This window comes from Aulonocara sp. 'chitande type north' Nkhata Bay, linkage group LG4, assembly GCF_057382095.1.
Source record: "Aulonocara sp. 'chitande type north' Nkhata Bay isolate Kocher_YH1m ecotype deep benthic linkage group LG4, A_spYH_male_GT1.1, whole genome shotgun sequence".
Classification (NCBI taxonomy): Eukaryota; Metazoa; Chordata; class Actinopteri; order Cichliformes; family Cichlidae; genus Aulonocara; species Aulonocara sp. 'chitande type north' Nkhata Bay.
Genome location: NC_141347.1, coordinates 32,413,197 through 32,427,197, shown reverse-complemented (window position 1 = coordinate 32,427,197; position 14,001 = coordinate 32,413,197). Strand labels below are relative to the sequence as shown.

Below are 14,001 nucleotides of genomic sequence, written 5' to 3'. Positions count from 1 at the left end.
CAGCAGAGATGACTCTTAGTCTTCCTTTCCTGGGCTGGTCCTCATGTGAATCAGTTTCATCGTAGTGCTTGATGGTTTTTGCCACTGGACTTGGGGACACATTCAAAGTTTTACCAATTTTCCAGAGTGATTGACCTTCAGTTCTTAGAGTAATGATGGACTATCGCTTCTCTTTACTTAGCTGATTGGTTCTTGCCATAATATGAATTCTAACAGTTGTCAAATAGAGCTGTCAGCTGTGTATTAACCTGACTTCTGCACAACACAACTGATGATCCCAACCCCATTAAGAAGGCAAGAAATTCCACAAATAAACCCTGACAAGGCCCACCTGTGAAGTGAAAACCATTTCAGGTGACTACACCATGAAGCTCATTGAGAGGCCAAGGGTTTGCTGTGCTGTCAACAAAGCAAAGGGTGGCTACTTTCAGGAATCTAAAATATAAAACATATTTAGAGTTATTTATCATTTTTTTCTATCTTGGCCTCAGTGTTTTACCTTTAGTTATGCCATCTCCCTTATCCATTCTTATGTCTCTTCTGGTGTTCCGTGTCTCCCTAGTCTATCATATGTTTTATGTTTGTGTGTTCCATATTGCCAAGCTTGTGTTGTCTACGTCTCTCAATGTTTCCTGTTTTATTTTGAAGAGTCGGGTGTTTCCATGTTCAATGTGTTTTGTCATTATGTTCATTCCAGTCAGCTGTTTTCCCATGTGTTTCCACTTCCCCTGATCACCTCTTCTGTGTATTTAGTCTGTGAGTTTTCATTCAGTCTTTGTCAGGTTGTCTGTTTTCCTTTCTCCACATCAGGTTTCAAGTGGTTTCCATGATTCTGTTCAGAGCATGTTCATGTTTCAAGTTCACTTTTTTTTTTGGTCCTATACCTTCTCTCATGCTCCTGCTCATAGCTGTTAGTCTAGTCCACAGGTGTCGAACTCCAGGCCTCGAGGGCCGGTGTCCTTGATCCAACACAGCTGATTTAAACGGCTAAATGATCTCACCCTGGTAATGAACTCAGGTGTGATGACCCAGGGTGAGATCTAAAACCTGCAGGACACCGGCCCTCGAGGCCTGGAGTTCGACACCCCTGGTCTTTCCAGTTTTGTTTTCGCTACTGTTAGTTTTGCTTTGGATTTTGTATTCATGTTTTTCAGCCAAATAAACTGCTCGCTTTTTGTTAAACTTAGTTTGTTTTCTCCTGTCTCTGATTTTGGGTCCGTTCCTTTAACGCACTGGCTTTGCAGCCGTGACAGTTCTATATTCATAATACTTTGTTAATTCCAGATAATATTTTGTGGTCAAAGTTACTCCAGTAAGAACAGCAACTAACTAAACCGCATTCAAAAACAAAATATATTACAAAATATGACAAAAAAGCTGTAATATAAATATAAATATTGCAGAGTAAGATGGGCAGTATTTTTCACTGCAGTGTATTAGAATACAAGTATAGTGTATCAAGTACTTCAAAGTTGTACTTAAATGTAGCCAATTACCTTTTGGATTACTTCCATTACAGCTAAACTTTATTAGATCTAAGTATTTCACCACAAATAAAGACAATGTAAAACTCAGTGTGTTAAATCAACACCAGCATTTTATTTATTTATTTTTTTCCAAAAGCATGTATAAAAAAAAAAAAAAAAAAAAAAAAAATATGCACAAATGATTGTGTATATTGGCGTAGAAAGAGGGCGCTCACATTTTAAAATGTACCATACTACAACTAAGCAAGAGAGAGGAGGAGGAAGAGAGGAGAAAGACTGCATACAGTCCAAGCATCCTTTTGCTGTAAGGCCACCTCAATCCACAGGTCATGTCTGTAATATAGAACACACTTTCAAAGATGCATACGTTTAAAATGTCTTTATGACAACGGCAATAAAAAAGGAATTCCACATCAAGTGTAGCACAGAAATGAAATGATTCACAGATTTAACAATAAAACGTCACACTGCAATCATTCACCTGAGCCTTGTGGCACCAGTGTAAAGTGTACCTTGTCTGCTCTATTAGACTTGGACATTGCAATTCACAGATTTTGCAGTTGTACCTTGGCGAACTGCTAACAGAGAGTGACAAACACAGCATTTTCAGATACAATTCTCTTGATTTTTAAAGCATTCTCTGGGATCCAGAGGGCCGTTTTAAAATGACATAAAGAAAACATACATGTTCACACACACAGTAGAATTAGAACTTTTGTACATGTGAATAAAGATGGTTAGGTGGGGAAAAATGGCTGCTGGTTGAGTGAAGTAATCCTATGTTAAAGAGTTGGACTCTACAATAACCAGATCTGTTTTTAAAAAGGCATGATCACAAGATTGTTGTAAAGATCTGTGCACTCAAAGGTGTTTTGAAAAAGCAATAAGGTCAGCTCTTTGTTTTCTAAGGCTTCTCTTTAAAAAAAAAAAAAAAATCCATCTGTTTTGCTTCCTATTCTGCACAGCAAGCTCAAATTAACAGTAAACCCTCAGTCACAGAAAGTACTTTGTGCCATTCAAGTGTCAGCGGTACTCAGACATTTTCTAAAATGTGATGATTTGATGGCTTTGGAGTTATCCTTTGTACAGAATGAAATAAAACCATGGAAATCTACATTGAATTAATTGTTCTTACATGTTAAAACTAAATAAGATCAAAAGAAGCTGCTGATCCAACTCAAAAACTTGAAAATAAAGGCTATACTCAAATCATGGGCAAGTTATCGTTTTATCCTCTCATGTGAGACGCTATTGTCACACTTTCCCCAGCAGGGGGTGCTCTGCACTGGCTTTTGCATGCAGCCACACATCAGGGTGCCCATATATGTGACAAACTATCCATCCATCTATTGTAACATTTATATTAAGAAATAGGTCCAGTTGCATTTAGCAAATAAGACAGGAGAACCAGAAGGCATTAACTGAAAAAGGACTCAGGGGTTCAAGACAGAGTGACTGGATGTTTATGTCGCTATAATACAGCTTTTAAAACTTCATCACAAGACAACAACAAGCTGACAAGCATGAAATTATGAAGCAACACACTGTGAGACCTAAGCTCTGTCCATCAACATCCTCATTTATAGCATACATGCAATAATCAATTTATCCAGGTGTTTACAGTTCCTCTTAAAATGTTTCATAGGACAGATGGAGGGATGTTTACATACTAAAGCTCAGCTTCCCTGCCATAATTAACCTTTTGTCTGGTGATCGTGTGTAGATATATGTGCAAGACAAGGGTACAGCACAGAGGGGAATGTTTACTAATCACAAACTACAGCTAGTATACAGACAGTATACAAAGCACAATCTGAAAAATTCATTAAAATCGTAACCATAAAAAGCTCAGAGATCAACTTATGCCATGACATCAATCAAATCTAAACTCAAGTGGGTCTAAAAATGTTAAAAAGATCATCGCTATGCAAGAGAAACAAATGAAAGTAACACTCACACCACAAACGATCAATACAGTCATAAGATAAGGCTATCAGGACCCAGTCATGCCAACATGCAAGACTCATTAAAATAATGAAGAACCGTGTGATGAAGTGAGCAATAATAAGACTAACGAAAGCTAAAATATAAACACAAGAGGTGAGTTGTTGCTAACGTGCACGGTTATTTTACAGTACATTGTACCCTGTTTGTTCCTCAAATATATGAAACCTGACAAACCTGTCTGACAGCATTGTCATAATACAGAGGATCGTTTTTTTTAATTTGATGTGTGTTTTTACAATGAGTAATAAAATCTGATAAGTCTTCTTTTAAACCCATGGGTTAAAACTGACCTGAGTGTATGCCCTAACGCAAAACGTGATGCTCTTTAACCCCTTAGATATGCTTGCCTGAGCATACAGTTTACTTATTTCTAAAAGTAAAAGGGTGCAATTAATTAAAACAAAATAAAAAGAGAGAAAAAAAAAAATCTTCACTATTCCACTCTCCACACCAGAGAAGGCTTTTGGTCACAATCAACTACCAATTTCAAACAGGAAATTGGAAAATACAATTAGGAAATTAAGAGTTATCATCAAATTATACTCAAAATTACGGTAAGTGGTATATATCATGACTGCCCAGTAATTTTCAAGATGTCTGTGCATGTATTTGTTTTGATGGCATTTAAAAAGCGAGTGAGTGCGTGGGTGATTTAACAGTGCCCCAGCTTATGAGGCATGTGTTCATCGTGATGCATTGGAGGTGTTAGGAGGAGGGAAAAGAAGAGGCAGGTCTGCGACAGGACAAAGGCAGACATGATTATGGCGTCTTTGTTATAGTATTTGTCTCCTTAGCGGCCCAGAGCTGTTTGTGCTGCTCGCGTCCAAAACCCTCGTCATAGTTTCCTTTGCTCTTGAACAGTTGTTTGAAGTGGGGTTTGCAGTAAAATTCACCTTGAAGAGATGCAAAACTGCCAAGGCTGCCAGAAATGGAGGAATCAAAGAGTTACATGCCGATCACAGTGGTCAGGAGAAAAAAAACAAAAAAACAAAAAACCAGTATACTATATATAATCACCTGAGTTTGGCATTGCAGTGCCTGCAGCAGAAACATGCTGAATGGAAGACAAGGTTGTTTGCAACCAGTTTCTCCATTGGGTAGACTGTCTTCAAACATGATGTACACACTTCCTTCTGGGTGTTGAAGCTGAAGGACTGAGCACACAAATATACTGCTTTACTACCAGGCATGCACATAATGTTCCCAATACAGCCTTTTAGCTTTAGCAAGATGAAAGCTAGACACTAAATGCTCTCTCCTAAGATCAAATGCTGATGAAAGTGAAGTTGGGCATAAGTATCACATGCAGGTGAACACAGAGCTGTGAACTTGGGATAAGACAAATACATATATGTTTACCTTGGATCGTTGAACGGATTTTTCTTCCGTGGTGTTTCCGGTGTCCTGCGTGAGCACAAAAAACACATTTAACAATTAAATAAATGATTCAAATATGTATAATGCATAACGTGTGTGTGTGTGCTATATACGCATTAGAAATATTAGGTAACACTGTCCGATAAAATTACAGGCGTCACAAAAATCATACTAAAGGGTATTTTCACTGTCCTCTTTTTACCTTTGCCCGTGTTTTAATAGTGTCAATCTGATCTCTTTCTATTCACTCCATCTGTCTCTTTACACCCCTGGGAGAGGATCAGGTGCCTTCTGTTTAGTCATGTGACTTGAGCTGTGCGTTGCTCTGCATGGATCAGCCCTCAACATAGCAGAACAACTCAGACTCAGTCGTTCAGTTAAGAAATCTTAAGGGATAATGGCATGGACTATTACAAAAGGTAGAAGAGCTCTCACTGAAGTAATAAAACTGATGTGCTGCTGCCAGTCTTTATCTTAAAAATGACTCAACTTTGCAATCTGTAATCAGTTCATGTAATGAACCATTTTGTTTGACTCAACCCTACAATCATGCACATTCATAAATTTACTCTTTAATTCTCTGGCTGCCATACAACACAAGTCAGCACAGTTTTCTGCACACTACGGGTGTTTAAAGTTTTTGTCATGTAACTGCAGTTTCGTTCAGTTTTATAAGCAAAAGAGACACTTCTCAGACATGAAGACGGTTAAGAAAGATGAAAAACTTGCTGGAGGAAGTGACAGTAGTACTGCAGTAGGTTTCCTGAAGCAATGAACATGATCACATCTTTAAGCAGAACTAACAGGTAGATGAAGCAGATAATAAACAGAAAAACATTCAAAACAAGTTTTTCAAGAAAACTTAGTGTGCAGAAGAAGGGAAGTCGCTGTTGAGGTAGGGGAAAGTCCACTGCAGACTTTGCTAAAACCCTATTATATAAGGCAATCTGGCTGGAGCTGGACCTTGGGGTGAGGTTATGGTGGTTCAGAGACTGCTATAAACTTCAAAGCTCTTTAGCATCAGAGACAAATGCTGATTGCTGTTTTTTTTTTGCAGGTTTATTACAGCTTTGAAAACAAAATAACAAACAAAGAGTTAAGACACATTAGAGCATGAATCGCTCTTGAACTGCTGACACGAGTCAAGAGCAGAAGTTAAGCAACAAACCAGTGATAAATAGCATTGCAATGTGCTTGACATGCCTGAAAAACTAGATCCCTGTACTATGTATAGGAGTGAGCGATCCAGGTGCTTTCTTGGTAGACAGAAGTTTGTTTTGAACAGTAGAGCAAATTAAGTCTTACAGATCACAGCAACTGGTCCCATTGCCCCATAAAATCCAATTTAGCTAGACATAACTTATATTGGCACCATGTGTTATATGTAAAAAAATATTATTTATTTTCTCATTTATATTACTGTCAAAGTCAGGCTAATGTTTGGTCTGCATTAAACACACAATTCACGTCGTCACAGAACTCCTGCTCATTGAAGTGCAGCAAGGCCACAGCTAAGCAAATAGCAAGTATTTCTGGCTACAATCATAAATGATAAAGTTTTGCAAAACTTTATTGACAAATGTGGCTTCACAATGTATGGATTATTAAATCACACTTCCTGGATTGTACATCACGTGTTAGTTTAATGATTAGAGAGGTTCTACTTGATTAACAGTGTAAACTGTTGCTGTATTAATTAGCATATTGTTTTTGAACAGGGCTGCCTTTAATGCACCCTCAAAGGGAGAACAGCAAGGGTGTTGTCTGTACTTATGACATCCGGATGACATACTTTGAAACGATTGGTTCATTAACAGTGGGGCCATGCCGCTTCCTGTAGATGTAATCACATCCCAACAGTTGGACGTCTCCCCGTTATCCCCCATTCATCTTGAACTCAGTCATTATGCTGCTGCTGCTGCTCGCTAGCAGACAGCTCACACTTTTCTGGTTATCTAGCAAAACGCATGATAGACCACTTCCTGTTGCTGCAATACAACTGAGAAACTAGCATGCATCTGATCTTCTCAAATGACTGAACACTACAGAAACTCAAATTTGATTTTGTAATATTTGTAAGTTTTTTTGCAGGGGATATTTACATCAGTAGAAGGCTGTAAAGGCTGATAAGGAAGTTGTGCAAATGAAATCATGAAATAAATGTAAAAAGGGTAAAGTGATCAAAGCAAAAGCAAAGACTAGCTAATGTTTTGTTTTCTCTTTGGTAAAAATAACCCAGCAGCATGAGTTTCTATGTTAGGCCTGGGTAGTCATTCCAAAAACACGTACACAAACATGCAGGAAGACTTGAGATTAGCTTGTGCCATCTTGTCTTCTTTTACCTTATATGGGTCTCAGTTGCCATCAAACAGCTTGAATGTGGCAGGAAGTTGTTTTGACACATCTGGCTTCCTCTGTCTTACATAGTCCCAACAAGGAGTATAATCACTATGTACCTAACCAACTTTCTTACTAATAATTGACTGTAAACGGCAACTTTGTGCTGTATGAATAAATCGCAATAAAAAATTTTAAAGATAAAAATTGATCTAAACATAAATAAAGTTTTGTGGAGTGATTAATTAGGCCTGCAATGAGTAACACTGTTTTAACTGTGGGGCAGTTCAGCATACCAGTGTATGAGGAGCGAGAGCCAGCTGGAGCGTGGTTATCTTACCAAACAAAGAGCACTTTCACTCAAGTTTTCAAATCTTCTTGGAAAAGAGCTTCTACTCTTAGCTCACAGCATCATTCCTCACATTCAGCCCTCACATTGCTTTAATCTCACATGCACGTATGCTTGTGTGCATTTGTATTCATGCTGCAACCACCTAGGAGGTTTTGTTCACTTTTGTTGACTTAGATTGAAGGTTAAATACCTCTATTACACTTGTATAGTAAATAAGAAGCTACACATCAACCCCGTAGCACCATCGCTTGCTAGTACTGGTGCTACAGGGTAGTTTTTGTTACAGTATGGCAGAGGCATGTTAGCCATTTTCCCTATTTATATTCTTAGCTACAGTATCTTTCCTACAGAGCTTTTAGCAGCAGTAAGCAACTGTGCATCCTGATCTCCATGTTGAAGTATGATTTCAATCCTTTGACTTAAAATACCAAGGTCCCAAAATCCTACTCTCCTTTTGAGGCCATGGATGTGTTTGACCAGGGAGTCAAATGGCCCTCAGGTCTGTTCTTATTCTGTCAAAATCAAGAGGAGACGTAATAGGGAGAGTATGTGGAGATGCCATTTAGGAATTATAGGAAGTATTAAGCAATAAAGCATATACAGTCTTCACTGATGTTGACGTTAAACAAGCACCAAAACTACAACCCAAGGCCCTCGATCTCTAAATCTTTGAAATGTATACAAGAGCTGTCTGCTGATGTAAATCGCAGACCTTTAACTAGCTACAAAAACTCTAAAAGAGTATTATGGGGGTGAAAGTTCAACATACTAGTGAAGTTCAAAATTGACACACATTTTTTTCTATTGTAGTGCTGATGGACAGAACACAAGAAGGCAAATGCCACCACCTCACACTTGATTATCACTTAAAACACAGAGTGCTGCAGCAGGCCCCTACAAGGGAATGGAGGGAAGCTATGTAACAAATGTCATTTGTCAAATAAGGTTCCCAGTCTCTCTCTCTCTTTCTCTCTCTTGCTTACTTTCTTATTTTTAGAAACAAGATCATTGTTTAATAATTTGGAAAGCAGAGTCAAAAAACCGAACAATGTACCTCGTCGTCATTAACACATCACACAACAGTGTTAATGAGCTTGTTTATCAGCAGCCTAACGGTTTCACGAATAAAAACAATAATTTTCCAGACCAGTACTTACAACATAAACCTAGAACTTGAATATTTATTTTACAGAAAATATCTAACTGTACGTAATATGGATGTGCAAGCTACGGAAATGATCCAACAACTACAAAACCTGCTGAAGAGATTCGATAACGCTTAACGTGAAGAGACAAAGCAAGCTATGTGGACAACATGCCAGAGAAAGGAAAAAATTAAAAAAAAATCTGTGATGCAGAAATATTTGAACATGGCTACTGGCTGGGGAGCAGCTAAAAGAAGAATGACATGGTCTTGTTCGCCAGAGCACAGATAGAGGTTTGCCTCAACAGTCTGCAGAGTAATCATGTCTGAGCCAAGTTTTGGTATTTGCTTGACCACTACTTCTCTTCTTCTTTTGAACTTCCTGTATAAAAGAAGAAAATGACGAGGCATTTTCTGTGTTCGACAGTATAGACCATTTATCACATGTCCACGTCTCATAGGTTTTTTCACTTCCTGTCTAAGATTGACAAAGAAGTTCGTGAAACCTATGTTAATGAGAGACGACATGAACTTTAGGGGTGAACTGTGAGACTAGAAGATAACATCTTTTTAGTGCTTTTCTGATTCAGTCTATCATTCATTGTTTCATTATCTTGGCATTTAACTGTGAAAATTAAAAGATCGTCATACAAGAAAGCTGCAACCAGAAAAGTTGTGGCAAATATGCTGTGCATTAACTTTTTGATGAATAACAAGTCAATCCCAACCATTTCTGATCTCTATTTTCTTTTTGGTTTTGCTGTTCTGTTAATTTAAGAAGTAGGAAAAGTCTTTCAGTAGTACAAAAACCACAACATTTTAATATCATTTGCATGTATCATTTCTGAGAAGTAGTTTGCCATTTCAAAAGGAGAAAGTGTTACTGACTTATCACTTGCAGTTAAAAGCAAGAAACATATAGTAACTTATAAGTTGCACTGCAGGGCTACCTTTGCTGAAGAGACCAAATTCCAGTAGCACTACTGTCGGTGCTGGTATTCAGCAGCAGGTGGTATGTTTATGGTTTCTTTTTAAAACTGAAAGAAGTAAAACCAGCTTATAAAAAAAATGTTTTAGAGACCCGGAGTCTGTGTTGACTTGATGTAGCAAAATGCCACTGCTTTCAGCAACCTTGCTGGAGGTAGAACAGAAACTGATGCAAGTTCAAGACATGATCTGATGTTATCGGGGACTTCAGAAGAGAGACCATTTCACAATCAACTTCTTCTCCTTGAATGGAATTCACCGTAACATGTCTCATCCCGTCTACAAAAAAATGGCCCCATGCAAATATCTGCTTTGCAATCACAGCAAAATTTCCATCACAGTGGCAATGGAGGGCAAGGAACAGAAATTAAGTGTTGCTCAATAAAGTGCCTTCAGTAGTTACTTCTCAAGTTCAAAAGTAATCATTTGTGAGGTGATTGTCTGCAGACCCCCACAGACATGAGATATCTTAGATGTTCTCTGTTGACTTATGATGCTGTGAGGAACTGGAGTACTTCAAAACTATTTTCCGTGAGGACTTTAGACGTTGGACCAGTGCTGACAACCTCAGAGACAAAACGTAATGTGAGTTAATGGTTTCAGTCCAGACTGAAAAATACTGGTATAAAGAAGAGACACGCAGAGCTTTAAATGGCAGTGGGGGTGGCTGGGGAGACCGGACTGTATAAAAAGAATGGAGAAAAGACTATAATCATGTTGAAGTTTCTTATCTTCAACTGGAGCAGTTGCTGGCAATGGTCCGGATTGTTGCTGTACGAGTAGAGCAGCCAAACCTTTATTACCAGCACCACACATCTGTCTGTGATCTGATTTACAAGAGAATGACATGAAACTTCTCAGGAAAATTAAATAAATCAAAGAGAAAGTAACGTACTAAGACTTCCTGGAATGAGTCTTTATGCAGGTTTACAGACTGCGAGACTGCACATACCCACAGGAAACGAAAGAGACGTGTATTTTTTTCCTTTTACTAGGTCAGGTATATTTGTGTGCTCAACTGGCAATCAGTGATTTGCCCAATGATTGAAAAATACTGATTCGTCTCTACACAGCTGATTTGGCTTGCAAAGAAGTGATGTTCCCATGCAACAATAAAAAACACACACACACACACACACACACACACACTATATATATATATAATCAGTTAAAAGCATTAAATCAACTGTGAAATTGTTTCAACATCCTTCCAAGCCTGAGCCTGCCTGCTTACACATACCTCCTGGCTATATTTCTTATTTTCAGTAAATGATTGATAGAGGGGGATATAAAGGCACAGGTATGCACCCAGTGTAACTATGTGCCACTTTTTCCTGCAGCTCTATGCCATGGACCTGCTGGCGACCCATTTAATACTCCTCTGCACATCTGACAGCAGGCAACCCCCCCCTTCCATCCAACATATGGCACTTCTGACATGCCCAACAAATTAGGTTTTTGTGCCGTTAATGGTAATTGTTTGACAGAACAGCATATGGACAAACTAAATACAATTTTTAGTAGTCCTCATTGCAGCTTTGGAAAATGGGGTTTGCTGAAAGCTGCTTTATTTATTTACTGTCTGGGCAAACAAGTGAGTCAAACTGCAACAACAGGCTCCCAAATCCAGCAGGATACTGACGTAGTTCAGGCAGCAGAACAGGGTGTCAATCTGTGCAGTCTACTCCAACTGAAATTACACTCAGACAGTACACTGATGATAGTAGGAAATCAGAGAATGACGGTATACTTACTTAAGCCTTCTCGCCATATGCCAGGGCCATAATTACAGATTTCTAAAGCTGTGGTGCTTTGGATGGATGAAATGTGGTTTTACCACACCGCACATAATGGTTTGACAATACAAACCACTACAGTAAGTGCAAATAAAGCTGAAAACCCAGTCACTTATACATTTGGAAGGCGACTTTGTATGCTGCAGGGCAAAGTCAAAGAGGACCATTATATTCATTGTATATCCATTGTATTCAAACCTGGATAATTGCTTATCCCTCAATGAACACAGTTATTTCATAGGGATGCAGGAATGCCTGGATGGATGCTGCTAGTCAACATTTATGTTATGATCATGTATGAAGCCAGCTGGCTGCAAAGTATGCCCAGTGAGTGGAATACAACACGCATCTTTATACTTTTTTGCGTGCTTTTCTTTCCCAGGTTTCTTGAATGCTCGTCCATGGTTTGGTGTAATTGCTACAGAAATATCAGGTGCAAGTAATGACAATCTGCTATGGCTAGTGCAGCTCAAGCAAAACAAAAACATAAATACACGCCACATAATATTCAGCTGATTTAAACGCATGTATAAGTAGGCCGATAAAAAGGAACGAAAATTAATAAGTCGTAGACTTAATAATAAGCAAGAGTGATTTGTAATAACGCACCAATAGTATATTTAGATACTATGGTTAGATTATAGTAATTAGCCATCGAGCTAGCTAACGAGCAGACAAGAAGCGGCACACTGTTAGCATTTCTGAGGAACACGGCGGCTGCGGCGGCGGGCATTTAAATTCTGTGGAAATTTTTCAGAGCTGATTCTCTCCTCCTGCCCCAGCAATTCACGCAGTGGTTTACATAACAAATCAGTTTCTACACAGCTAACCGTTCCCGGGTGGAAAGACATTACCACCTCACATCTTCTCACAAAAAAAATTAAAAGAAGAAGAGGGGCGCGCGGCGGAGGGAGGGGAGGCTGCAGACACACACACGGTGCAACAGACAAAAAAAAATACACACTCACCATCTGGCTTCTTGTCTGCGATACACTGGCTGATAACACGAAGTCTGCTTGCTCAGTAGCTGGAGGCAGATACCTTCCCTCTCATTCACTTTTGGGTTAAGGCAAGATTTTTTTCGGAAACAGTAACCCCAACGCCGGCGAATTTCTGCCTCCTCTTCGCTTCTCGTTTCGGGTTTTCAACGGAACGTGTTTTTTTTTCCTCCGGCAGAAGGTCGCACGCTATTGGTTCTCATCTGTTCTGACACATTCGCAGGTTATCGGACAAATCACAACTAAGGCTCGAACAGAAAGTTTTTAAATAAAGGTTAAATATATTTTAATCGTAATCTACATGTTTTAAAGGAACAACGATAATAATTTCCGGCTTTTTGGTTTAGATATTCTTTGGTAATTGCTTTGAACTGCACATTTCTTCTGATATTATTCATATTATTGCTACGTGTCTTTCCTGAATTCATAAGTGTGTGAACATGTCATGTAAGCTTTCGATGCTTTTTGTTTTTTTCTATGCATTAAATTTGTCAAAACCATGTGACTAAATGTACCGCGGAATCGTGCATTATTTTATTTATTTAATTCACTGATAATCCTCGTGGGGTGATGCGATGGCAGTATTTATACACAGGAGTAAAAATGTGCTATAAGTTGAAAATATTTTTAACTTACTACTTACTTAAATACATGTAGTTCTGATCATAAAGGTGCAAAATACTATTGTACTGTGTTCATCTGTTACAAAAATGCGTGTTGTGCAGGTTTTGTGCCTTTAAAAGCTGCACTGTTTGAACCCGAGCTATAGCCTTCCTGTGTGGAGTTTGCATCTTTTCCCCTGGGTACTTAGACTTCCTTCCACAGTCAAAATACATGCATATTAGATTATCTGTGAATTCTGAATTGGCTATGGGTAAGAGATAGGTAAAGTCCTTGAAGTGCATAAAATAAAGTGTTTCGTGAATGTATGGTAAACACTTCGAGTTGTTAGTATGAGTAAAAAAAAAGATATATATATATATATGAATGTGAGTAATATGGAAGTGATAACAGTAAAATCACTCAATGTGGACAAACTGAGATGTTATGGTGAAAGTGCACCTTTGTTTCTTTAGACATCTTAGGCTGTTCATCATAACACAAAAATCTAATCGTGTGATAATGTGTGATATATTATCAGCACACATATTTATTTGCTTTATCAACTATCAGCTTTTCACCTTATTCATTATATTTGTTTCCCGATTCAATCAATTCTTAAACCAGGAGATTACAAGTTACCAAAATAAAGTACATAATGTAAGAAGACTAATGTATTTATATCCATATATATCCTCATAATAATGTAGAAATGCTCCATCAAAAGTAGATAGTCTTAGATCTGTGTAGGTTCTTGGTGATCCCGGTCACGGTAGTCTTAAGAGCTTGAAAGTTTAGACAGTGATTGGACGTCTTTAAGTTATTCGAGGACATTGCATCATCGACTTAAAAAAAATAAAAAAAATAAATAAATCACCCCCACTTAAGAAACAACTCCCACTAGGGTTTAAATACC

At 38.3% G+C, this 14,001-nt stretch overlaps 1 protein-coding gene across 1 annotated transcript; it reads right to left on the bottom strand.

Moving 5' to 3' along the window:
• Positions 1 to 1,584: 1,584 nt before the first annotated feature.
• Positions 1,585 to 12,648, bottom strand: limd2 (LIM domain containing 2). Its single transcript, XM_086289963.1, has 4 exons — positions 12,456 to 12,648; positions 4,854 to 4,898; positions 4,512 to 4,648; positions 1,585 to 4,413 (listed from the first exon to the last, which is right to left on the bottom strand). Exons 1-4 carry the CDS (start codon positions 12,456 to 12,458, stop codon positions 4,254 to 4,256), a joined length of 345 nt encoding a protein of 114 aa, XP_086146089.1. The 5' UTR covers positions 12,459 to 12,648; the 3' UTR covers positions 1,585 to 4,253.
• Between the last annotated feature and the right edge of the window lie 1,353 nt (positions 12,649 to 14,001).